This window comes from Anomaloglossus baeobatrachus, chromosome 12 (assembly GCF_048569485.1).
Source record: "Anomaloglossus baeobatrachus isolate aAnoBae1 chromosome 12, aAnoBae1.hap1, whole genome shotgun sequence".
Lineage (NCBI taxonomy): Eukaryota > Metazoa > Chordata > Amphibia > Anura > Aromobatidae > Anomaloglossus > Anomaloglossus baeobatrachus.
In genome coordinates this window covers 125,216,922-125,240,846 of record NC_134364.1, presented here as the reverse complement: position 1 = coordinate 125,240,846, position 23,925 = coordinate 125,216,922, and the positions used below count along the sequence as shown (strand labels likewise).

At 49.6% G+C, this 23,925-nt stretch overlaps 2 protein-coding genes across 2 annotated transcripts; both read left to right on the top strand.

Moving 5' to 3' along the window:
* The first annotated feature begins 298 nt into the window (after window positions 1-298).
* On the top strand, window positions 299-16,199 carry RAB13 (RAB13, member RAS oncogene family). Its single transcript, XM_075330482.1, has 9 exons — window positions 299-660; window positions 1,423-1,552; window positions 13,560-13,620; window positions 13,812-13,872; window positions 14,049-14,126; window positions 14,493-14,582; window positions 15,173-15,238; window positions 15,319-15,369; window positions 15,439-16,199. Exons 1-9 carry the CDS (start codon window positions 634-636, stop codon window positions 15,511-15,513), a joined length of 639 nt encoding a protein of 212 aa, XP_075186597.1. The 5' UTR covers window positions 299-633; the 3' UTR covers window positions 15,514-16,199.
* A 1,299-nt stretch (window positions 16,200-17,498) lies between these two features.
* JTB (jumping translocation breakpoint) lies at window positions 17,499-22,423 on the top strand. The gene is made up of 5 exons (XM_075329940.1): window positions 17,499-17,589; window positions 21,453-21,502; window positions 21,581-21,666; window positions 21,768-21,847; window positions 21,918-22,423. Exons 1-5 carry the CDS (start codon window positions 17,531-17,533, stop codon window positions 22,072-22,074), a joined length of 432 nt encoding a protein of 143 aa, XP_075186055.1. The 5' UTR covers window positions 17,499-17,530; the 3' UTR covers window positions 22,075-22,423.
* Window positions 22,424-23,925: the final 1,502 nt, after the last annotated feature.

Below are 23,925 nucleotides of genomic sequence, written 5' to 3'. Positions count from 1 at the left end.
GTGTAGAAAACAGTGGTATGAGTGATGTTACACTGAGCGTCTGCCTGCGGAGAAGGAAGTAGAGAAGGAGACTGATAAACTTGGGTAAAAGAGCGGGTAATTGCCTCGCATGAATTCTGTGTCAGACTTCATCCCTTGTCATCATCTCCCCTGTGTCACGCTCATTATTGTCCACTCATTTCCTGAGTCTTTCTATTTCCCACACCCCATGACTCCTTAGGTAGTGGTGTCCCTGCCCTGTGCCTGAGTGGAGTGCCACCTCTTCCCCGGTGGAGTGCTGCCTCTTCCCTGGTGTCATACAGCCTTCCCGGTGGACTGCCCCCTCTACCTCGCTATCTCCCTGGCGGAATGCCGCCTCTTCCCCAGTGGAGTGCCCCCACTTCTCCAGTGACTCCCGGATAGAGTGTAGCCTCTTTCCCGGTGTCTCCCCCGGGTGGAGTGCTGCCTCTTTCCCGGTGTTTTTCCCAGGTGGAATGCCGCCTCCTCCCCGGATTGGAGTGCGACCTCTTCACTGTTGTCTCCCCCGGGTTGAGCGCCGCCTCTTCCCCAGTGTCTCCCCTGATTGGAGTGCCGCCTTTTCCCCGTTGTCTCCTGTGTGGAGTGCCGTCTCTTCCCGGCTGTCTCCCCGATTGAATGACGCCTTTCCCAGATGTCTGCCAGGTGGAGTGCAGTCTCTTCCCCGGTGGAATGCCACCTCTTCCTCGATGTCTCGTGGGTAGAGTGCTACCTCTTCCCTGGTGTCTCCTGGGTGGAGTACCACCTCTTCCCAAGCGTCTCGTCCTAGTCGAGTGCCGCATTTTCCCCGATGTCTCCACGGTCGAGTGCCACCTCTTCCCTGTTGTCTCCCGGGTGGAGTGCTGCCTCTTCCCCGATGTCCCCTGGTGGAGTGCCACCTCTTTCTTGGTGGAGTGTCGCCTCTTCCCCGGTGGAGTGTCGCCTCTTTCCCGGTGTCTCCATGGTGGAGTGTCGCCTCTGATTCCTGCAATTTGCTGCTTTTCTTCAGTGTCTCCCCAGTGGAGTGACACCTCTCCCCTGATGTCCTCCAGTGGAGTTCTGTCTCTTCCTTGGAGGAGTGCTGCCTCTTCCCTGATGGAGTGCCACGTCTTCCTCAGTGTCTCCCCTGGTCTAGTGCCACCTTTTTCCTGGTGGAGTGCCCCTTTTCTCCGGTGTCTCCCCTGTGAAGTGCCTCCTCATCCCCTTGATCTGCCGCCTCTTCCCCGGTGTCTCCCTGGTGCAGTTCCTCCTCTTCCCACTGGTTTCCCTCACTCCTGCAGATTTTCCTCATTTTTTTTTCTGTCCAATCCTGAGTTGTCTCCTGGCTGCTCCCCTCCTCCTCTCCTCGCCTCTTCCTTGTCCTCCTCCTCCTCTTTTGGCTTTTTTTTTTTTTACTTTTGCTCTTTTCTCTTCTTTCTTCCTCTCCAGGTCAATATGGCGAAATCCTATGACCATCTCTTCAAGCTGCTGCTGATCGGGGACAGCGGGGTGGGGAAGACCTGTCTGATCGTCCGCTTCTCCGAGGACAGCTTCAACAACACCTACATCTCCACCATAGGTGAGAAACCTGCCCATCCCCCAGCTGGGGACTCCCATAGATCTAGCCGGGACTGGAGTTCAGACTGTCAGCTCTGTGGGCGAGTTCAGTCGGGGCAGTGCTGCAGGGTCTGAGAGTGATAATTGTACTGTGCTGTGTACTGTTTATATCACTTTATGTTGTGTGTTCTCTGTGTTATGGTGTGTGTTATCCCTGTGTTGTGTCCTGCCTGTGCAGTATTATGGTGTGTGTTATCCCTGTGTTCTGTCCTGCCTGTGCGGTATTATGGTGTGTGTTATCCCTGTGTTGTGTTCTCCTGTGCTGCCTGTGCGGTATTATGGTGTGTGTTATCCCTGTGTTGTGTTGTGTCCTGTTATCCCTGGATTGTGTTGTTGTGTCCTGCCTGTGTGGTATTATGGTGTGTGTTATCCCTGTGTTGTTGTGTCCTGTTTGTGCGGTATTATGGTGTGTGTTATCCCTGTGTTGTTGTGTCCTGTTTGTGCGGTATTATGGTGTGTGTTATCCCTGTGTTGTTGTGTCCTGTTTGTGCGGTATTATGGTGTGTGTTATCCCTGTGTTGTTGTGTCCTGCCTGTGCGGTATTATGGTGTGTGTTATCCCTGTGTTGTGTTGTGTCCTGTTTGTGCGGTATTATGGTGTGTGTTATCCCTGTGTTGTTGTGTCCTGCCTGTGCGGTATTATGGTGTGTGTTATCCCTGTGTTGTGTTGTTGTGTCCTGCCTGTACGGTATTATGGTGTGTGTTATCCCTGTGTTGTGTTGTTGTGTCCTGCCTGTACGGTATTATGGTGTGTGTTATCCCTGTGTTGTGTTGTTGTGTCCTGCCTGTGCGGTATTATGGTGTGTATGTTATCCCTGTGTTGTGTTCTTGTGTTCTGCCTGTGCGGTATTATGGTGTGTGTTGTTGTGTCCTGCCTGTGCGGTATTATGGTGTGGTGTTGTCTTGTCCTGCCTGTGCGGTATTATGGTGTGTGTTATCCCTGTGTTGTGTTGTTGTGTCCTGCCTGTGCGGTATTATGCTGTGTGTTATCCCTGTGTTGTGTTGTTGTGTCCTGCCTGTGCGGTATTATGGTGTGTGTTATCCCTGTGTTGTGTTGTTGTGTCCTGCCTGTGCGGTATTATGGTGTGTGTTATCCCTGTGTTGTGTTGTGTCCTGTTTGTGCGGTATTATGGTGTGTGTTATCCCTGTGTTGTTGTGTCCTGCCTGTGCGGTATTATGGTGTGTGTTATCCCTGTGTTGTGTTGTTGTGTCCTGCCTGTACGGTATTATGGTGTGTGTTATCCCTGTGTTGTGTTGTTGTGTCCTGCCTGTGCGGTATTATGGTGTGGTGTTGTCTTGTCCTGCCTGTGCGGTATTATGGTGTGTGTTATCCCTGTGTTGTGTTGTTGTGTCCTGCCTGTGCGGTATTATGCTGTGTGTTATCCCTGTGTTGTGTTGTTGTGTCCTGCCTGTGCGGTATTATGGTGTGTGTTATCCCTGTGTTGTGTTGTTGTGTCCTGCCTGTGCGGTATTATGGTGTGTGTTATCCCTGTGTTGTGTTGTGTCCTGTTTGTGCGGTATTATGGTGTGTGTTATCCCTGTGTTGTTGTGTCCTGCCTGTGCGGTATTATGGTGTGTGTTATCCCTGTGTTGTGTTGTTGTGTCCTGCCTGTACGGTATTATGGTGTGTGTTATCCCTGTGTTGTGTTGTTGTGTCCTGCCTGTGCGGTATTATGGTGTGGTGTTGTCTTGTCCTGCCTGTGCGGTATTATGGTGTGTGTTATCCCTGTGTTGTGTTGTTGTGTCCTGCCTGTGCGGTATTATGCTGTGTGTTATCCCTGTGTTGTGTTGTTGTGTCCTGCCTGTGCGGTATTATGGTGTGTGTTATCCCTGTGTTGTGTTGTTGTGTCCTGCCTGTGCGGTATTATGGTGTGTGTTATCCCTGTGTTGTTGTGTCCTGCCTGTGCGGTATTATGGTGTGTGTTATCCCTGTGTTGTGTTGTTGTGTCCTGCCTGTACGGTATTATGGTGTGTGTTATCCCTGTGTTGTGTTGTTGTGTCCTGCCTGTGCGGTATTATGGTGTGTATGTTATCCCTGTTTTGTGTTCTTGTGTTCTGCCTGTGCGGTATTATGGTGTGTGTTGTTGTGTCCTGCCTGTGCGGTATTATGGTGTGGTGTTGTCTTGTCCTGCCTGTGCGGTATTATGGTGTGTGTTATCCCTGTGTTGTGTTGTTGTGTCCTGCCTGTGCGGTATTATGCTGTGTGTTATATGCGGTCTTGTATCCTGTATGTCCGGTTTCGGTTTAATCATTGTCGCTGATGTTGTGCCCTTGTGATGTCCCTGTACGGTGTGACGTTGTGTATTGTGGTGTTTTGCTTTTCTCCATGTTGCTGTAATACATTTGTTCCTTTGTGTCTTTCTTTTGGACATTTTGTCTTCATCCTTTTGGAGTTGTCACCGGCTTCTTCCTTGTGTATGATTGTGGTGTTATATCCTGTGTATTGTATTATGTTGTGCACGCTGTGTACGGTCACTGGTTTCTCGTCCTTCCTTGTGTATGATTGTGGTGTTATATCCTGTGTATTGTATTATGTTGTGCACGCTGTGTACGGTCGCTGGTTTCTCGTCCTTCCTTGTGAATGATTGTGGTGTTATATGCTGTGTGTTGTATTATGTTGTGCACGCTGTGTACAGTCGCTGGTTTCTCGTCCTTCCTTGTGTATGATTGTGGTGTTATATCCTGTGTATTGTATTATGTTGTGCACGCTGTGTACGGTCGCTGGTTTCTCGTCCTTCCTTGTGTATGATTGTGGTGTTATATCCTGTGTGTTGTATTATGTTGTGCACGCTGTGTACGGTCTCTGGGTTCTCGTCCTTCCTTGTATATGATTGTGGTGTTATATCCTGTGTGTTGTATTATGTTGTGCACGCTGTGTACGGTCGCTGGTTTCCCGTCCTTCCTTGTGTATGATTGTGGTGTTATATCCTGTGTATTGTATTATGTTGTGCACGCTGTGTACGGTCGCTGGTTTCTCGTCCTTCCTTGTGTATGATTGTGGTGTTATATCCTGTGTGTTGTATTATGTTGTGCACGCTGTGTACAGTCTCTGGGTTCTCGTCCTTCCTTGTGTATGATTGTGGTGTTATATCCTGTGTATTGTATTATGTTGTGCACGCTGTGTACTGTCGCTGGTTTCTCGTCCTTCCTTGTGTATGATTGTGGTGTTATATCCTGTGTGTTGTATAATGTTGTGCACGCTGTGTACGGTCGCTGGGTTCTCGTCCTTCCTTGTGTATGATTGTGGTGTTATATCCTGTGTGTTGTATTATGTTGTGCACGCTGTGTACGGTCGCTGGGTTCTCGTCCTTCCTTGTGTATGATTGTGGTGTTATATCCTGTGTGTTGTATTATGTTGTGCACGCTGTGTACAGTCTCTGGGTTCTCGTCCTTCCTTCTGTATGATTGTGGTGTTATATCCTGTGTATTGTATTATGTTGTGCACGCTGTGTGCGGTCGCTGGTTTCTCGTCCTTCCTTGTGTATGATTGTGGTGTTATATCCTGTGTATTGTATTATATTGTGCACGCTGTGTACGGTCTCTGGGTTCTCGTCCTTCCTTGTGTATGATTGTGGTGTTATATCCTGTGTATTGTATTATGTTGTGCACGCTGTGTTCGGTCGCTGGGTTCTCGTCCTTCCTTGTGTATGATTGTGGTGTTATATCCTGTGTATTGTATTATATTGTGCACGCTGTGTACGGTCTCTGGGTTCTCGTCCTTCCTTGTGTATGATTGTGGTGTTATATCCTGTGTATTGTATTATGTTGTGCACGCTGTGTACTGTCGCTGGTTTCTCGTCCTTCCTTGTGTATGATTGTGGTGTTATATCCTGTGTATTGTATTATGTTGTGCACGCTGTGTACGGTCTCTGGGTTCTCGTCCTTCCTTCTGTATGATTGTGGTGTTATATCCTGTGTGTTGTGTTATGTTGTGCACGCTGTGTTCGGTCGCTGGGTTCTCGTCCTTCCTTGTGTATGATTGTGGTGTTATATCCTGTGTATTGTATTATATTGTGCACGCTGTGTACGGTCTCTGGGTTCTCGTCCTTCCTTGTGTATGATTGTGGTGTTATATCCTGTGTATTGTATTATGTTGTGGACGCTGTGTACGGTCTCTGGGTTCTCGTCCTTCCTTGTGTATGATTGTGGTGTTATATCCTGTGTATTGTATTATGTTGTGCACGCTGTGTACGGTCTCTGGGTTCTCGTCCTTCCTTGTGAATGATTGTGGTGTTATATCCTGTATATTGTATTATGTTGTGCACGCTGTGTACGGTCTCTGGGTTCTCGTCCTTCCTTGTGTATGATTGTGGTGTTATATCCTGTGTATTGTATTATGTTGTGCACGCTGTGTACGGTCTCTGGGTTCTCGTCCTTCCTTGTGAATGATTGTGGTGTTATATCCTGTGTATTGTATTATGTTGTGCACGCTGTGTGCGGTCGCTGGTTTCTCGTCCTTCCTTGTGTATGATTGTGGTGTTATATCCTGTGTATTGTATTATATTGTGCACGCTGTGTACGGTCTCTGGGTTCTCGTCCTTCCTTGTGTATGATTGTGGTGTTATATCCTGTGTATTGTATTATGTTGTGCACGCTGTGTTCGGTCGCTGGGTTCTCGTCCTTCCTTGTGTATGATTGTGGTGTTATATCCTGTGTATTGTATTATATTGTGCACGCTGTGTACGGTCTCTGGGTTCTCGTCCTTCCTTGTGTATGATTGTGGTGTTATATCCTGTGTATTGTATTATGTTGTGCACGCTGTGTACTGTCGCTGGTTTCTCGTCCTTCCTTGTGTATGATTGTGGTGTTATATCCTGTGTATTGTATTATGTTGTGCACGCTGTGTACGGTCTCTGGGTTCTCGTCCTTCCTTCTGTATGATTGTGGTGTTATATCCTGTGTGTTGTGTTATGTTGTGCACGCTGTGTTCGGTCGCTGGGTTCTCGTCCTTCCTTGTGTATGATTGTGGTGTTATATCCTGTGTATTGTATTATATTGTGCACGCTGTGTACGGTCTCTGGGTTCTCGTCCTTCCTTGTGTATGATTGTGGTGTTATATCCTGTGTATTGTATTATGTTGTGGACGCTGTGTACGGTCTCTGGGTTCTCGTCCTTCCTTGTGTATGATTGTGGTGTTATATCCTGTGTATTGTATTATGTTGTGCACGCTGTGTACGGTCTCTGGGTTCTCGTCCTTCCTTGTGAATGATTGTGGTGTTATATCCTGTATATTGTATTATGTTGTGCACGCTGTGTACGGTCTCTGGGTTCTCGTCCTTCCTTGTGTATGATTGTGGTGTTATATCCTGTGTATTGTATTATGTTGTGCACGCTGTGTACGGTCTCTGGGTTCTCGTCCTTCCTTGTGAATGATTGTGGTGTTATATCCTGTGTATTGTATTATGTTGTGCACGCTGTGTGCGGTCGCTGGTTTCTCGTCCTTCCTTGTGTATGATTGTGGTGTTATATCCTGTGTATTGTATTATATTGTGCACGCTGTGTACGGTCTCTGGGTTCTCGTCCTTCCTTGTGTATGATTGTGGTGTTATATCCTGTGTGTTGTATTATGTTGTGCACGCTGTGTTCGGTCGCTGGGTTCTCGTCCTTCCTTGTGTATGATTGTGGTGTTATATCCTGTGTATTGTATTATATTGTGCACGCTGTGTACGGTCTCTGGGTTCTCGTCCTTCCTTGTGTATGATTGTGGTGTTATATCCTGTGTGTTGTGTTATGTTGTGCACGCTGTGTTCGGTCGCTGGGTTCTCGTCCTTCCTTGTGTATGATTGTGGTGTTATATCCTGTGTATTGTATTATATTGTGCACGCTGTGTACGGTCTCTGGGTTCTCGTCCTTCCTTGTTTATGATTGTGGTGTTATATCCTGTGTATTGTATTATGTTGTGGACGCTGTGTACGGTCTCTGGGTTCTCGTCCTTCCTTGTGTATGATTGTGGTGTTATATCCTGTGTATTGTATTATGTTGTGCACGCTGTGTACGGTCACTGGTTTCTCGTCCTTCCTTGTGTATGATTGTGGTGTTATATCCTGTGTATTGTATTATGTTGTGCACGCTGTGTACGGTCTCTGGGTTCTCGTCCTTCCTTGTGAATGATTGTGGTGTTATATCCTGTGTATTGTATTATGTTGTGCACGCTGTGTACGGTCGCTGGTTTCTCATTCTTCCTTGTGTATGATTGTGGTGTTATATGCTGTGTGTTGTATTATGTTGTGCACGCTGTGTACGGTCGCTGGTTTCTCGTCCTTCCTTGTGTATGATTGTGGTGTTATATCCTGTGTATTGTATTATGTTGTGCACGCTGTGTACGGTCTCTGGGTTCTCGTCCTTCCTTGTGTATGATTGTGGTGTTATATCCTGTGTATTGTATTATATTGTGCACGCTGTGTACGGTCTCTGGGTTCTCGTCCTTCCTTGTGTATGATTGTGGTGTTATATCCTGTGTGTTGTATTATGTTGTGCACGCTGTGTTCGGTCGCTGGGTTCTCGTCCTTCCTTGTGTATGATTGTGGTGTTATATCCTGTGTATTGTATTATATTGTGCACGCTGTGTACGGTCTCTGGGTTCTCGTCCTTCCTTGTGTATGATTGTGGTGTTATATCCTGTGTGTTGTGTTATGTTGTGCACGCTGTGTTCGGTCGCTGGGTTCTCGTCCTTCCTTGCAGGGCTGTGGAGTCGGTAAGCCAAACCTTCGACTCCGACTCCGACTCCTCAAATTCTCTTGCACCGACTCCGACTCCGGCTCCGACTCCGACTCCGACTCCGGCTCCGACTCCGACTCCGGCTCCGGCTCCGGCTCCGGCTCCTACATATATTGCTTATAGTTAGGTGAAAAATTTATTGTAGTACATGAATATGTGTATGTGAACATCAGACATTTAATAATTTTTATGATACAATAATCAAGATATTTGGATAGAACATAAAATATATTTATTGGATACAACTTTAGAACACAAAAAACTGTAATAAATTGTAAATATGTAATACACTATGTAATATACAGTAGATTACATATATATCTTGTGTGTGTGTATATACACTGTATATATATATATATATATATTATATATATTACATATTTACAATTTATTAGTTTTTTTGTGTTCTAAAGTTGTATTCCAATAAATATTTTATGTTCTATCCAAATATCTTGATTATTGTATCATAAAAACAATTAAATGTCTGATGTTCACATTATACTACAATAAATTTTTCACTTAAATATAAGCATTATACTAAATGTTGTTATTTAGTAAAATATTCAGCACATTCTGCATTGCACTCCTGTCCCCAATTTATTGTATATTTTAGGAGTCGGAGTCGGTGCATTTTATACCGACTCCGACTCCGACTCCACCAAAATGAGCTCCGACTCCGACTCCGACTCCACGACTCCGACTCCGACTCCACAGCCCTGCTTCCTTGTGTATGATTGTGGTGTTATATCCTGTGTATTGTATTATATTGTGCACGCTGTGTACGGTCTCTGGGTTCTCGTCCTTCCTTGTGTATGATTGTGGTGTTATATCCTGTGTATTGTATTATATTGTGCACGCTGTGTGCGGTCGCTGGTTTCTCGTCCTTCCTTGTGTATGATTGTGGTGTTATATCCTGTGTGTTGTATTATGTTGTGCACGCTGTGTACGGTCTCTGGGTTCTCGTCCTTCCTTGTGTATGATTGTGGTGTTATATCCTGTGTATTGTATTATGTTGTGGACGCTGTGTACGGTCTCTGGGTTCTCGTCCTTCCTTGTGTATGATTGTGGTGTTATATCCTGTGTATTGTATTATGTTGTGCACGCTGTGTACGGTCTCTGGGTTCTCGTCCTTCCTTGTGTATGATTGTGGTGTTATATCCTGTGTGTTGTATTATGTTGTGCACGCTGTGTACGGTCGCTCGTTTCTCGTCCTTCCTTGTGTATGATTGTGGTGTTATATCCTGTGTATTGTATTATGTTGTGCACGCTGTGTTCGGTCGCTGGGTTCTCGTCCTTCCTTGTGTATGATTGTGGTGTTATATGCTGTGTGGCTGTATTATGTTGTGCACGCTGTGTTCGGTCGCTGGGTTCTCGTCCTTCCTTGTGTATGATTGTGGTGTTATATCCTGTGTGTTGTATTATGTTGTGCACGCTGTGTACGGTCGCTCGTTTCTCGTCCTTCCTTGTGTATGATTGTGGTGTTATATCCTGTGTATTGTATTATGTTGTGCACGCTGTGTTCGGTCGCTGGGTTCTCGTCCTTCCTTGTGTATGATTGTGGTGTTATATCCTGTGTATTGTATTATGTTGTGCACGCTGTGTTCGGTCGCTGGTTTCTCGTCCTTCCTTGTGTATGATTGTGGTGTTATATCCTGTGTGTTGTATTATGTTGTGCACGCTGTGTACAGTCTCTGGGTTCTCGTCCTTCCTTGTGTATGATTGTGGTGTTATATCCTGTGTATTGTATTATGTTGTGCACGCTGTGTACGGTCGCTGGTTTCTCGTCCTTCCTTGTGTATGATTGTGGTGTTATATCCTGTGTGTTGTATTATGTTGTGCACGCTGTGTACGGTCGCTGGTTTCTCGTCCTTCCTTGTGTATGATTGTGGTGTTATATCCTGTGTATTGTATTATGTTGTGCACGCTGTGTGCGGTCGCTGGTTTCTCGTCCTTCCTTGTGTATGATTGTGGTGTTATATCCTGTGTGTTGTATTATGTTGTGCACGCTGTGTACGGTCTCTGGGTTCTCGTCCTTCCTTGTGTATGATTGTGGTGTTATATCCTGTGTATTGTATTATGTTGTGCACGCTGTGTACGGTCTCTGGGTTCTCGTCCTTCCTTGTGTATGATTGTGGTGTTATATCCTGTGTGTTGTATTATGTTGTGCACGCTGTGTACGGTCTCTGGGTTCTCGTCCTTCCTTGTGTATGATTGTGGTGTTATATCCTGTGTGTTGTATTATGTTGTGCACGCTGTGTACGGTCGCTCGTTTCTCGTCCTTCCTTGTGTATGATTGTGGTGTTATATCCTGTGTATTGTATTATGTTGTGCACGCTGTGTTCGGTCGCTGGGTTCTCGTCCTTCCTTGTGTATGATTGTGGTGTTATATCCTGTGTATTGTATTATGTTGTGCACGCTGTGTTCGGTCGCTGGTTTCTCGTCCTTTCTTGTGTATAATTGTGCTGTTATATCCTGTGTATTGTATTATGTTGTGCACGCTGTGTACGGTCGCTGGTTTCTCGTCCTTCCTTGTGTATGATTGTGGTGTTATATCCTGTGTGTTGTATTATGTTGTGCACGCTGTGTACGGTCGCTGGTTTCTCGTCCTTCCTTGTGTATGATTGTGGTGTTATATCCTGTGTATTGTATTATGTTGTGCACGCTGTGTGCGGTCGCTGGTTTCTCGTCCTTCCTTGTGTATGATTGTGGTGTTATATCCTGTGTGTTGTATTATGTTGTGCACGCTGTGTACGGTCTCTGGGTTCTCGTCCTTCCTTGTGTATGATTGTGGTGTTATATCCTGTGTATTGTATTATGTTGTGCACGCTGTGTACGGTCTCTGGGTTCTCGTCCTTCCTTGTGTATGATTGTGGTGTTATATCCTGTGTGTTGTATTATGTTGTGCACGCTGTGTACGGTCTCTGGGTTCTCGTCCTTCCTTGTGTATGATTGTGGTGTTATATCCTGTGTGTTGTATTATGTTGTGCACGCTGTGTACGGTCTCTGGGTTCTCGTCCTTCCTTGTGTATGATTGTGGTGTTATATCCTGTGTGTTGTATTATGTTGTGCACGCTGTGTACAGTCTCTGGGTTCTCGTCCTTCCTTGTGTATGATTGTGGTGTTATATCCTGTGTATTGTATTATGTTGTGCACGCTGTGTACGGTCTCTGGGTTCTCGTCCTTCCTTGTGTATGATTGTGGTGTTATATCCTGTGTGTTGTATTATGTTGTGCACGCTGTGTACGGTCTCTGGGTTCTCGTCCTTCCTTGTGTATGATTGTGGTGTTATATCCTGTGTGTTGTATTATGTTGTGCACGCTGTGTACAGTCTCTGGGTTCTCGTCCTTCCTTGTGTATGATTGTGGTGTTATATCCTGTGTGTTGTATTATGTTGTGCACGCTGTGTACAGTCTCTGGGTTCTCGTCCTTCCTTGTGTATGATTGTGGTGTTATATCCTGTGTGATGTATTATGTTGTGCACGCTGTGTACGGTCGCTGGTTTCTCGTCCTTCCTTGTGTATGATTGTGGTGTTATATCCTGTGTATTGTATTATGTTGTGCACGCTGTGTACGGTCGCTGGTTTCTCGTCCTTCCTTGTGTATGATTGTGGTGTTATATCCTGTGTGATGTATTATGTTGTGCACGCTGTGTACGGTCGCTGGTTTCTCGTCCTTCCTTGTGTATGATTGTGGTGTTATATCCTGTGTGTTGTATTATGTTGTGCACGCTGTGTACGGTCTCTGGGTTCTCGTCCTTCCTTGTGTATGATTGTGGTGTTATATCCTGTGTATTGTATTATGTTGTGTACGCTGTGTACGGTCTCTGGGTTCTCGTCCTTCCTTGTGTATGATTGTGGTGTTATATCCTGTGTGTTGTATTATGTTGTGCACGCTGTGTACAGTCTCTGGGTTCTCGTCCTTCCTTGTGTATGATTGTGGTGTTATATCCTGTGTGATGTATTATGTTGTGCACGCTGTGTACGGTCGCTGGTTTCTCGTCCTTCCTTGTGTATGATTGTGGTGTTATATCCTGTGTGTTGTATTATGTTGTGCACGCTGTGTACGGTCGCTGGTTTCTCGTCCTTCCTTGTGTATGATTGTGGTGTTATATCCTGCGTGTTGTATTATGTTGTGCACGCTGTGTACGGTCGCTGGTTTCTCGTCCTTCCTTGTGTATGATTGTGGTGTTATATCCTGTGTGTTGTATTATGTTGTGCACGCTGTGTTCGGTCGCTGGGTTCTTGTCCTTCCTTGTGTATGATTGGGGTGTTATATCCTGTGTATTGTATTATGTTGTGCACGCTGTGTACTGTCGCTGGTTTCTCGTCCTTCCTTGTGTATGATTGTGGTGTTATATCCTGTGTGTTGTATTATGTTGTGCATGCTGTGTACGGTCGCTTGGTTCTCGTCCTTCCTTGTGTATGATTGTGGTGTTATATCCTGCGTGTTGTATTATGTTGTGCACGCTGTGTACGGTCGCTGGTTTCTCGTCCTTCCTTGTGTATGATTGTGGTGTTATATCCTGTGTATTGTATTATGTTGTGCACGCTGTGTACTGTCGCTGGTTTCTCGTCCTTCCTTGTGTATGATTGTGGTGTTATATCCTGTGTGTTGTATTATGTTGTGCATGCTGTGTACGGTCGCTTGGTTCTCGTCCTTCCTTGTGTATGATTGTGGTGTTATATCCTGTGTGTTGTATTATGTTGTGCACGCTGTGTACGGTCGCTGGTTTCTCGTCCTTCCTTGTGTATGATTGTGGTGTTATATCCTGTGTGTTGTATTATGTTGTGCATGCTGTGTACGGTCTCTGGGTTCTCGTCCTTGTAGCAATGTGGACCCATGTATGACCACTTTTCATGGCTCCATCAGTCGGTCGGTTCGGTGATTGTCTGCTCCCGCATGGCATTGTTGGCTTGCCCATTGTTATGATTTCATCCTAGTAACATTTGCAGGAAGCCGCGTGCGCTGATCCGCGTCACCCAGGATTCCTCGTCTTCCTTCCATCTTCCTTCCGGCCCCTATACGTCCAGTCCTTTGTATGTCGGAGGCGGGAGGGATAACATTGCAGAAGCTACAAGATGGCGGTCGGCCTCCTCTGTGCTAGGGTCCCGAATGGTGACTCACTGGAGCTCAGGAAACCTGGTGACCACACAATGACCCCCACAATATGGCCGCTGTCACCCAGCTCCCCCAGTATCCTGAATGGCACAATGGGACATTTCTGTTATCGTTTCCCTTTTTTTTTCTATGCAGGAATCGACTTCAAGATCCGAACGACCGAAATTCAAGGGAAGAAAATCAAACTGCAGGTCTGGTGAGTTACGAGGCGCCGAATGTTCAAGAGGTTCTGCAGCAGCATCGAGTGACAAAACATGGCGGCCAGGTTAAAGGGATAATCCCCAATGAATGATAAACCATTGAGTAGAAGTTTGTGACCCCAAACTGACCAATCGTAAGCACCCACATGAGTCAGGGAGGAGGAGTCTAAGGACTGCTTTCTTTCAGGGACACGGCTGGACAGGAGAGATTCAAGACCATCACTACGGCCTATTATCGGGGGGCGATGGTGAGTTCCTCAGCACAGAGGGCGCTTATACTTATGTACTCTGCATGGACGGGCTGTGTCTTTTATGCTGCAGTTCCACCCGTCCTCCAGCAGGGGGCAGCCTCCACCCGCTGTCCGCTCTCTACAGTCACCTACTATGTATTAGAATATAAGGTAACGGTCGGTTTGTGTTTCAGGGGATCATCCTGGTCTATGACATCACGGACGAGCGATCCTTCGAAAACATTCAAAACTGGATGAAGAGCATAAAAGAGGTGAGTGACAGGAGGAGCAACAGAGGTATAGAAAGGGGAAGATTAGAGGAGCAAAGGCTGCGGGACACGCAGGGGCAATGGGTGTCAGGGGTCCAGAGGGTGTGGGGCGAAGATGGATTGTGAGGGGCATTGGATGTCCCAACAGATGAGACGTATTGAAGACCTGCCTGGTGGGGGGTTTATTCCAGAGGAGTAGGGGCATCTTAGGTGAGTGTGGGGTCCTGCAGTTCGGAAGGCGGAGGGTCGCGTAAGAATTGGGGTGCCTGAAAGTGAAGAGCACTACAGGAACATGGCGGAAGCTAACTCTATTGGACTCTTGACTGGGTCCCATCACATTGGAGGGTTGATATGTTGTTCCTCCCACAGAATGCTGCTCCGGGGGTAGAGCGGATGCTTCTGGGAAATAAATGTGACATAGAGAGCCGACGGAAAGTCCCAAAGGAGCGAGGGGAGAAGGTAAGTGCAGGTCTGGCGGGCTCTGGGACGGGCGTCTGCCTGTGTCCAGCGTGCTCTAGGACGGGCGTCTGCCTGTGTCCGGCGGGCTCTGGGATGGGCGTCTGCCTGTGTCCGGCGGGCTCTGGGACGGGCGTCTGCCTGTGTCTGGCGGGCTCTGGGACGGGCGTCTGCCTGTGTCCAGCGTGCTCTGGGACGGGCGTCTGCCTGTGTCCGGCGGGCTTTGGGACGGGCGTCTGCCTGTGTCCGGCGGGCTTTGGGACGGGCGTCTGCCTGTGTCCGGCGGGCTAAGGAATGTGCGTCTGCCTGTGTCCAGCGAGCTCTGGGTCGGGCGTCTGCCTGTATCTGGCGCGCTCTGGGTCGGGTGTCTGCCTGTGTCTGGCGGGCTCTGGGACGGGCATCTGCCTGTGTCTGGCGGGCTAAGGGATGTGCGTCTGCCTGTGTCGGGCGCGCTTGTGGACGGGAGTCTGCCTGTGTCGGGTGTACTTGTGGACGGGCGTCTGCCTTTGCCCGGGGATGGATGTTTGCTCAGATACTCTGTAGATATGTGTCTGCTACCTTGTTATGTGCTCTTTATGCCCCTTCCTCATCAGCTCGCTAAGGATCACGGGATCCGGTTCTTTGAGACGAGCGCTAAGTCTAGTCAGAACGTGGATGAGGTGAGTGACTCCCTAGATTTCGGCGCTGGGGTCTGGTGTCCAATTTTCTCCTCCGCTGATTCGTCCCCTTCTCTCCGCAGGCGTTTAATGCACTGGCCACAGATATCCTGATGCAGATGTCCCGGAGGGCGGTGAGTGAGACCCCCGTAGTCACGGCCTGGACCCCTGAGACCCGCTCGCTGACTTTTTGTTTCTTTCAGGCTCATGGGTTGAAGGATCCAGTGGATTTAAAGAGTTCCTCCAAGAAAGGAAGCAATAAGTGTTCTGTGATCTAAGGACGGGCGGAGGGAGATCAGTGGCCCCTCGTCCACACGGGCACCGCTCATCCAGGCGCACATATAGAAGTGATTAATACAGCGCTGTCCCTGGAATGAGGTGGGGACGTTCCTTAGAGGCCTTATAATCTAGGAGTAGAGGACTGTACTGGGGGCAGGGTGACCCCCGATGTGGACCATGGACCCCACTGGACGGGATCGGGCCTCTTCCACCATCTTCGGCCAATTTTGGAGTAATTTCCCCCCTGACTTGTGGAAATAATGATGGAACTGAAATTGGAGATGGGATGATGGATTCAGTAGGTGATGAGACTGTGTGAAGTATGTGGAAGCAGGCGAGGGCATGCTGGCATCTGTAGTCCACCACAGTTGGAGATGAATCATTGCTGCAGCTTTGGCTGTGACTGGAGGAATTCTCTGCAGCTCCGTCCGATAACTGCGCTCAGGTTAATGTATGTGACTGTACTGTATATTAGGGGCCCGTGTCAGAGGGGCCCCACAACGACCAATCACCTGCACAATAATAAAGAAATCATGGCCGCTGCTTGTTACAGATGCCCCGATCACAAGGCTTGTAGACCATCATGGGCCGCGGGGCGGCAGTGACACTGCAGGAGAAGGCCGTGGTGACACCGCTCTCTGGTGACCGTCGTCTCGTGTGTAATAATAAAAAGGGATTTCTAACATCTCCGCAGTCCGAGTCCTGAATTTATAGAGGTATTATAGCAGCCAATCACAGCTCAGCTTTCACTTCTTATGCTCCTCTGCTACAATGAAAGCTGTGCTGTGATTGGTTGGAGCAACCTCAGGTATTCACCATTCACACGCGACATTAATGCCAGCGAGCACGGATCAGAGCCACCGGAAAAGGGCCAAATTGTGATGTCTAGATGTCCAAAATAACCAGAATGGGCGTTCTCGGTACACGGAGGGTCCCTCGGGGCGATCTCGGTACACGGAGGGTCCCTCGGGGCGATCTCGGTACACGGAGGGTCCCTCGGGGCGATCTCGGTACACGGAGGGTCCCTCGGGGCGATCTCGGTACACGGAGGGTCCCTCGGGGCGATCTCGGTACACGGAGGGTCCCTCGGGGCGATCTCGGTACACGGAGGGTCCCTCGGGGCGATCTCGGTACACGGAGGGTCCCTCGGGGCGATCTCGGTACACGGAGGGTCCCTCGGGGCGTTCTCGGTACACGGAGGGTCCCTCGGGGCGTTCTCGGTACACGGAGGGTCCCTCGGGGCGTTCTCGGTACACGGAGGGTCCCTCGGGGCGTTCTCTGTACACGGAGGGTCCCTCGGGGCGTTCTCGGTACACGGAGGGTCCCTCGAGGCGTTCTCGGGACACGGAAGGTCCCTCGGAGCGTTCTCGGGACACGGAGGGTCCCTCGGGGCGTTCTCGGGACACGGAGGGTCCCTCGGGGCGTTCTCGGGACACGGAGGGTCCCTCGGGGCGTTCTCGGGACACGGAGGGTCCCTCGGGGCGTTCTCGGGACACGGAGGGTCCCTCGGGGCGTTCTCGGTATACGGAGGGTCCCTCGGGGCGTTCTCGGTACATGGAGGGTCTTGCGGGGCGTATACGGTAGGTCGGGGAGTGCTGCCCACTACACAAGCACACATGGCGTCCAGACCACATGGGGCTATAGAAGTGCATACACAATATCGGGGTGCTCTGTACTGGAGCCACAACCATGGTGCTCACTGAATGTCCTGTATAGTCACTGAGGGAAAAGCAGAAAAAACGGCTCAATATGTCATTTATTACAGGGGGAAGGGTAGAGGCAGAGCTGAGAAAGGTAAGGGTGCCAAGAACCCCTGTCCCCCCATCCACAGCTCTCCAGCCCCCCCCCCAACTGTGTGAACTTGCTTATATCACCATTCCCTGCAACCCCGCCAGCTACCACCAGAGGGCAGCAGAGCGCACAGAACCGCGCCGCTATTCCAGCTCCAGCCGGGAGAGGGCGCGGCCGGAAGTGGTGAATTCTCTACAGGAAGCGGCCGGTGACAACAAACGAGAAATGGAGGCGGCGGCGGGATCTGTCCTAAGGGGCGTCCTCCTCCTGCTGAGCGTCCAGCGGTGAGTGCGGCGCCATCAGCGGGTGTCACAGTCATTAGTGTCCTCCCATCACCGGGTGTCACAGCCATTAGTGTCCTCCCATCACCGAGTGTCACAGTCATTAGTGTCCTCTCTTCTTTCTATGCGTCACAGTTATTACCGTCCTCTCATCTCCCCGGGTGTCACAGTCATTAGTGTCTTCCCATCACCGGGTGTCACAGTGATTAGTTTCCTCCTATCAGCGGGTGTCACAGTCATTACTGTCCCCTCATCACCGACTGTCCTCTCATCTTTCTATGTGTCACAGTTATTACCGTCCCCTCATCTCCCCGGGTGTCAGTTATTAGTGTCCCCTCATCTCCCCGGGTGTCAGTTATTAGTGTCCCCTCATCTCCCCGGGTGTCAGTTATTAGTGTCCTCTCATCTCCCCGGGTGTCAGTTATTAGTGTCCTCTCATCTCCCCGGGTGTCAGTTATTAGTGTCCCCTCATCTCCCCGGGTGTCAGTTATTACCGTCCCCTCATCTCCCCGGGTGTCAGTTATTAGTGTCCCCTCATCTCCCCGGGTGTCAGTTATTACCGTCCCCTCATCTCCCCGGGTGTCAGTTATTAGTGTCCCCTCATCTCCCCGGGTGTCAGTTATTAGTGTCCCCTCATCTCCCCGGGTGTCAGTTATTAGTGTCCCCTCATCTCCCCGGGTGTCAGTTATTAGTGTCCTCTCATCTCCCTGGGTGTCAGTTATTACCGTCCCCTCATCTCCCCGGGTGTCAGTTATTAGTGTCCCCTCATCTCCCCGGGTGTCAGTTATTAGTGTCCTCTCATCTCCCTGGGTGTCAGTTATTACCGTCCCCTCATCTCCCCGGGTGTCAGTTATTAGTGTCCCCTCATCTCCCCGGGTGTCAGTTATTAGTGTCCTCTCATCTCCCTGGGTGTCAGTTATTACCGTCCCCTCATCTCCCCGGGTGTCAGTTATTAGTGTCCTCTCATCTCCCCGGGTGTCAGTTATTAGTGTCCTCTCATCTCCCCGGGTGTCAGTTATTAGTGTCCTCTCATCTCCCCGGGTGTCAGTTATTAGTGTCCCCTCATCTCCCCGGGTGTCAGTTATTAGTGTCCCCTCATCTCCCCGGGTGTCAGTTATTAGTGTCCCCTCATCTCCCCGGGTGTCAGTTATTAGTGTCCCCTCATCTCCCCGGGTGTCAGTTATTAGTGTCCCCTCATCTCCCCGGGTGTCAGTTATTAGTGTCCTCTCATCTCCCCGGGTGTCAGTTATTAGTGTCCCCTCATCTCCCCGGGTGTCAGTTATTAGTGTCCCCTCATCTCCCCGGGTGTCAGTTATTAGTGTCCCCTCATCTCCCCGGGTGTCAGTTATTAGTGTCCCCTCATCTCCCCGGGTGTCAGTTATTAGTGTCCCCTCATCTCCCCGGGTGTCAGTTATTAGTGTCCTCTCATCTCCCCGGGTGTCAGTTATTAGTGTCCTCTCATCTCCCCGGGTGTCAGTTATTAGTGTCCCCTCATCTCCCCGGGTGTCAGTTATTAGTGTCCCCTCATCTCCCCGGGTGTCAGTTATTAGTGTCCCCTCATCTCCCCGGGTGTCAGTTATTAGTGTCCCCTCATCTCCCCGGGTGTCAGTTATTAGTGTCCTCTCATCTCCCCGGGTGCCAGTTATTAGTGTCCCCTCATCTCCCCGGGTGTCAGTTATTAGTGTCCTCTCATCTCCCCGGGTGTCAGTTATTAGTGTCCCCTCATCTCCCCGGGTGTCAGTTATTAGTGTCCTCTCATCTCCCCGGGTGTCAGTTATTAGTGTCCCCTCATCTCCCCGGGTGTCAGTTATTAGTGTCCCCTCATCTCCCCGGGTGCCAGTTATTAGTGTCCCCTCATCTCCCCGGGTGTCAGTTATTAGTGTCCCCTCATCTCCCCGGGTGTCAGTTATTAGTGTCCCCTCATCTCCCCGGGTGTCAGTTATTAGTGTCCTCTCATCTCCCCGGGTGTCAGTTATTAGTGTCCTCTCATCTCCCCGGGTGTCAGTTATTAGTGTCCTCTCATCTCCCCGGGTGTCAGTTATTAGTGTCCCCTCATCTCCCCGGGTGTCAGTTATTAGTGTCCCCTCATCTCCCCGGGTGTCAGTTATTAGTGTCCCCTCATCTCCCCGGGTGTCAGTTATTAGTGTCCTCTCATCTCCCCGGGTGTCAGTTATTAGTGTCCTCTCATCTCCCCGGGTGTCAGTTATTAGTGTCCTCTCATCTCCCCGGGTGTCAGTTATTCGTGTCCCCTCATCTCCCCGGGTGTCAGTTATTAGTGTCCCCTCATCTCCCCGGGTGTCAGTTATTCGTGTCCTCTCATCTCCCCGGGTGTCAGTTATTAGTGTCCCCTCATCTCCCCGGGTGTCAGTTATTAGTGTCCTCTCATCTCCCCGGGTGTCAGTTATTCGTGTCCTCTCATCTCCCCGGGTGTCAGTTATTAGTGTCCTCTCATCTCCCCGGGTGCCAGTTATTAGTGTCCTCTCATCTCCCCGGGTGTCAGTTATTAGTGTCCTCTCATCTCCCCGGGTGTCAGTTATTAGTGTCCTCTCATCTCCCCGGGTGTCAGTTATTAGTGTCCTCTCATCTCCCCGGGTGTCAGTTATTAGTGTCCTCTCATCTCCCCGGGTGTCAGTTATTAGTGTCCTCTCATCTCCCCGGGTGTCAGTTATTAGTGTCCCCTCATCTCCCCGGGTGTCAGTTATTAGTGTCCTCTCATCTCCCCGGGTGTCAGTTATTAGTGTCCTCTCATCTCCCCGGGTGTCAGTTATTAGTGTCCCCTCATCTCCCCGGGTGTCAGTTATTAGTGTCCCCTCATCTCCCCGGGTGTCAGTTATTAGTGTCCTCTCATCTCCCCGGGTGTCAGTTATTAGTGTCCTCTCATCTCCCCGGGTGTCAGTTATTAGTGTCCTCTCATCTCCCCGGGTGTCTGTTATTAGTGTCCTCTCATCTCCCCGGGTGTCAGTTATTAGTGTCCCCTCATCTCCCTGGGTGTCAGTTATTAGTGTCCTCTCATCTCCCTGGGTGTCAGTTATTAGTGTCCTCTCATCTCCCCGGGTGTCAGTTATTAGTGACCCCTCATCTCCCCGGGTGTCAGTTATTAGTGTCCTCTCATCTCCCCGGGTGTCAGTTATTAGTGTCCCCTCATCTCCCCGGGTGTCAGTTATTAGTGTCCCCTCATCTCCCCGGGTGTCAGTTATTAGTGTCCCCTCATCTCCCCGGGTGTCAGTTATTAGTGTCCTCTCATCTCCCTGGGTGTCAGTTATTAGTGTCCTCTCATCTCCCCGGGTGTCAGTTATTAGTGTCCTCTCATCTCCCCGGGTGTCAGTTATTAGTGTCCCCTCATCGCTTCTGATGTGTAAGGAGTAAGAGACTTGGGGTCACTGACCACCTGGGGAGAGGGAGGCAGAAGAGACGAGAGGGCACTTACCCCGACCCCCCCCTCCTCCTCACTTATCCCTTTTCAGTGCCGCCTGTCTCTTCCCCCCCCCCCCCGTTTCTTCTGCTTCCCTCTCCCCCAGGTGGTCAGTGCCTCCTCGACTCTTCCTCCTCTTCCCTCCGCCACTCGTGGTCAGTGCCCCCTCATTTCTTCCTCTTTCCCCCCCCCCCCGTTTCTTCTGCTTCCCCCTCCCCCAGGTGGTCAGTGCCTCCTCGACTCTTCCTCCTCTTCCCCCCCCCCTCGTGGTCAGTGCCCCCTCATCTCTTCCTCTTGCTCCCCCTCGTGGTCAGTGCCCATTTGTTTGCCATTAGCGCCCCTCCCCCCTTTTGTCGCGCCCCTCCCCCCTTTTGTCGCGCCCCTTCTCATCGCGCCCCTCCCCCTCACGTCGCGGCTGTCCGTGGCCCCTGCTGATCTGTCTGTTCTCCTGTAGTTGGGTGCTGGCGTCTCCGGGGCAGGATCAGCAGTCTCCTGGGGAGCGCGGTACGTATGACCTTTGCCTTGCCCCGTTGTTTTGTGTCCCCCATCCTGTCATGTGACCCTCCATGTTCTGTGCTGCAGAGCCTCTGGCTGTGAGCACCCCCTGCTGGCAGACGGAGGAGTACACCATATCCAGGCAATGCTACAGCTGTAACGAGTTTGAGGCGGTGAGTGTCGCTGCCCCCGGTGGTCACACGTCCTCGTCTGCGGAGCTCATTCTCTGCTGTATACGGATAACGGCCATCTTGTTCCTTTCCCCCCTGTACAGAAGACCCTCGGTCAGTGCGGCATCACCGGGTTCATTGAGCAGGTCGCCTGCACCACCTCCGACAAATCCGAGTATAAGAGGTGAGTGGTCACCGGGGTCTGGGGGGTCCTGGTGCCTTCACCCTGTTACCGACTCTCCCCTCCCCCACAGCTGTCGCTCCGCCCCCATGGAGAAGCGGGTGTTCTGGCAATTTGTGGGTGTCATGTTGGCGGGGACAGTTGCGCTCTCCCTACTGGTGATTACACGGCAGCGGACGTTGGATCGGCGAGCGCTGGAGAAAGTGCGAAAACAGATCGAGTCCATCTAAGCGGGGGCGTGGCTCAGACTGCAGGCTCACGACAGGCCCGCCCCCGCGGAGCACAGAGGACATCTGCCTCATGATTTTGGAATTCCCACATATCCAGCGCTCTGCACATTCCTATTGTCGTATGTTTGCAATATGGCAGTTGCGGAGACTTACCCTCATCGGATGTTTACGTGGGGTCACACCTCTCAGCCAATCACAGAGCAGGAAAACCTGGTGAAAATCCCACAAGTGGTCCTCCCTCCAGAAGGGGGCGAGGTAACGATGGTCGACACAGCCACTGGACTGTATTTATTACACAACATATTGTGGTGGGGGGAGGTTTGGACAATAAAGTTGTGACAGATTTGAATCTCAGCGTTCCATTATCTAACTCCACCAGCAGAATAGTGAGTGCAGCTCTGAAGTATAATACGGGAGGTAACTCAGGATCAGTAATGTAATGTATGTACACAGTGACTGCACCAGCAGAATAGTGAGTGCAGCTCTGGAGTATAATACAGGAGGTAACTCAGGATCAGTAATGTATGTACACAGTGACTGCACCAGCAGAATAGTGAGTGCAGCTCTGGAGTATAATACAGGAGATAACTCAGGATCAGTAATGTATGTACACAGTGACTGCACCAGCAGAATAGTGAGTGCAGCTCTGGAGTATAATACAGGAGGTAACTCAGGATCAGTAATGTAATGTATGTACACAGTGACAGCACCAGCAGAATAGTGAGTGCAGCTCTGGAGTATAATACAGGATGTAACTCAGGATCAGTAATGTAATGTATGTACACAGTGACTGCCCCAGCAGAATAGTGAGTGCAGCTCTGGAGTATAATACAGGATGTAACTCAGGATCAGTAATGTAATGTATGTACACAGTGACTGCACCAGCAGAATAGTGAGTGCAGCTCTGGAGTATAATACAGGATGTAACGCAGGATCAGTAATGTAATGTATGTACACAGTGACTGCACCAACAGAATAGTGAGTGCAGCTCTGGAGTATAATACAGGAGGTAACTCAGGATCAGTAATGTAATGTATGTACACAGTGACTCCACCAGCAGAATAGTGAGTGCAGCTCTGGAGTATAATACAGGAGGTAGCTCAGGATCAGTAATGTAATGTATGTACACAGTGACTGCACCAACAGAATAGTGAGTGCAGCTCTGGAGTATAATACAGGAAGTAACTCAGGATCAGTAATGTATGTACACAGTGACTGCACCAGCAGAATAGTGAGTGCAGCTCTGGAGTATAATACAGGAGGTAATTGAGGATCAGTAATGTAATGTATGTACACAGTGACTGCACCAGCAGAATAGTGAGTGCAGCTCTGGAGTATAATACAGGATGTAACGCAGGATCAGTAATGTAATGTATGTACACAGTGACTGCACCAGCAGAATAGTGAGTGCAGCTCTGGAGTATAATACAGGATGTAGCTCAGGATCAGTAATGTAATGTATGTACACAGTGACTGCACCAGCAGAATAGTGAGTGCAGCTCTGGAGTATAATACAGGAGGTGACTCAGGATCAGTAATGTAATGTATGTACACAGTGACCGCACCAGCAGAATAGTGAGTGCAGCTCTGGAGTATAATACAGGAGGTGACTCAGGATCAGTAATGTAATGTATGTACACAGTGACTGCACCAGCAGAATAGTGAGTGCAGCTCTGGAGTATAATACAGGAGGTGACTCAGGATCAGTAATGTAATGTATGTACACAGTGACTGCACCAGCAGAATAGTGAGTGCAGCTCTGGAGTATAATACAGGAGGTAGCTCAGGATCAGTAATGTAATGTATGTACACAGTGACTCCACCAGCAGAATAGTGAGTGCAGCTCTGGAG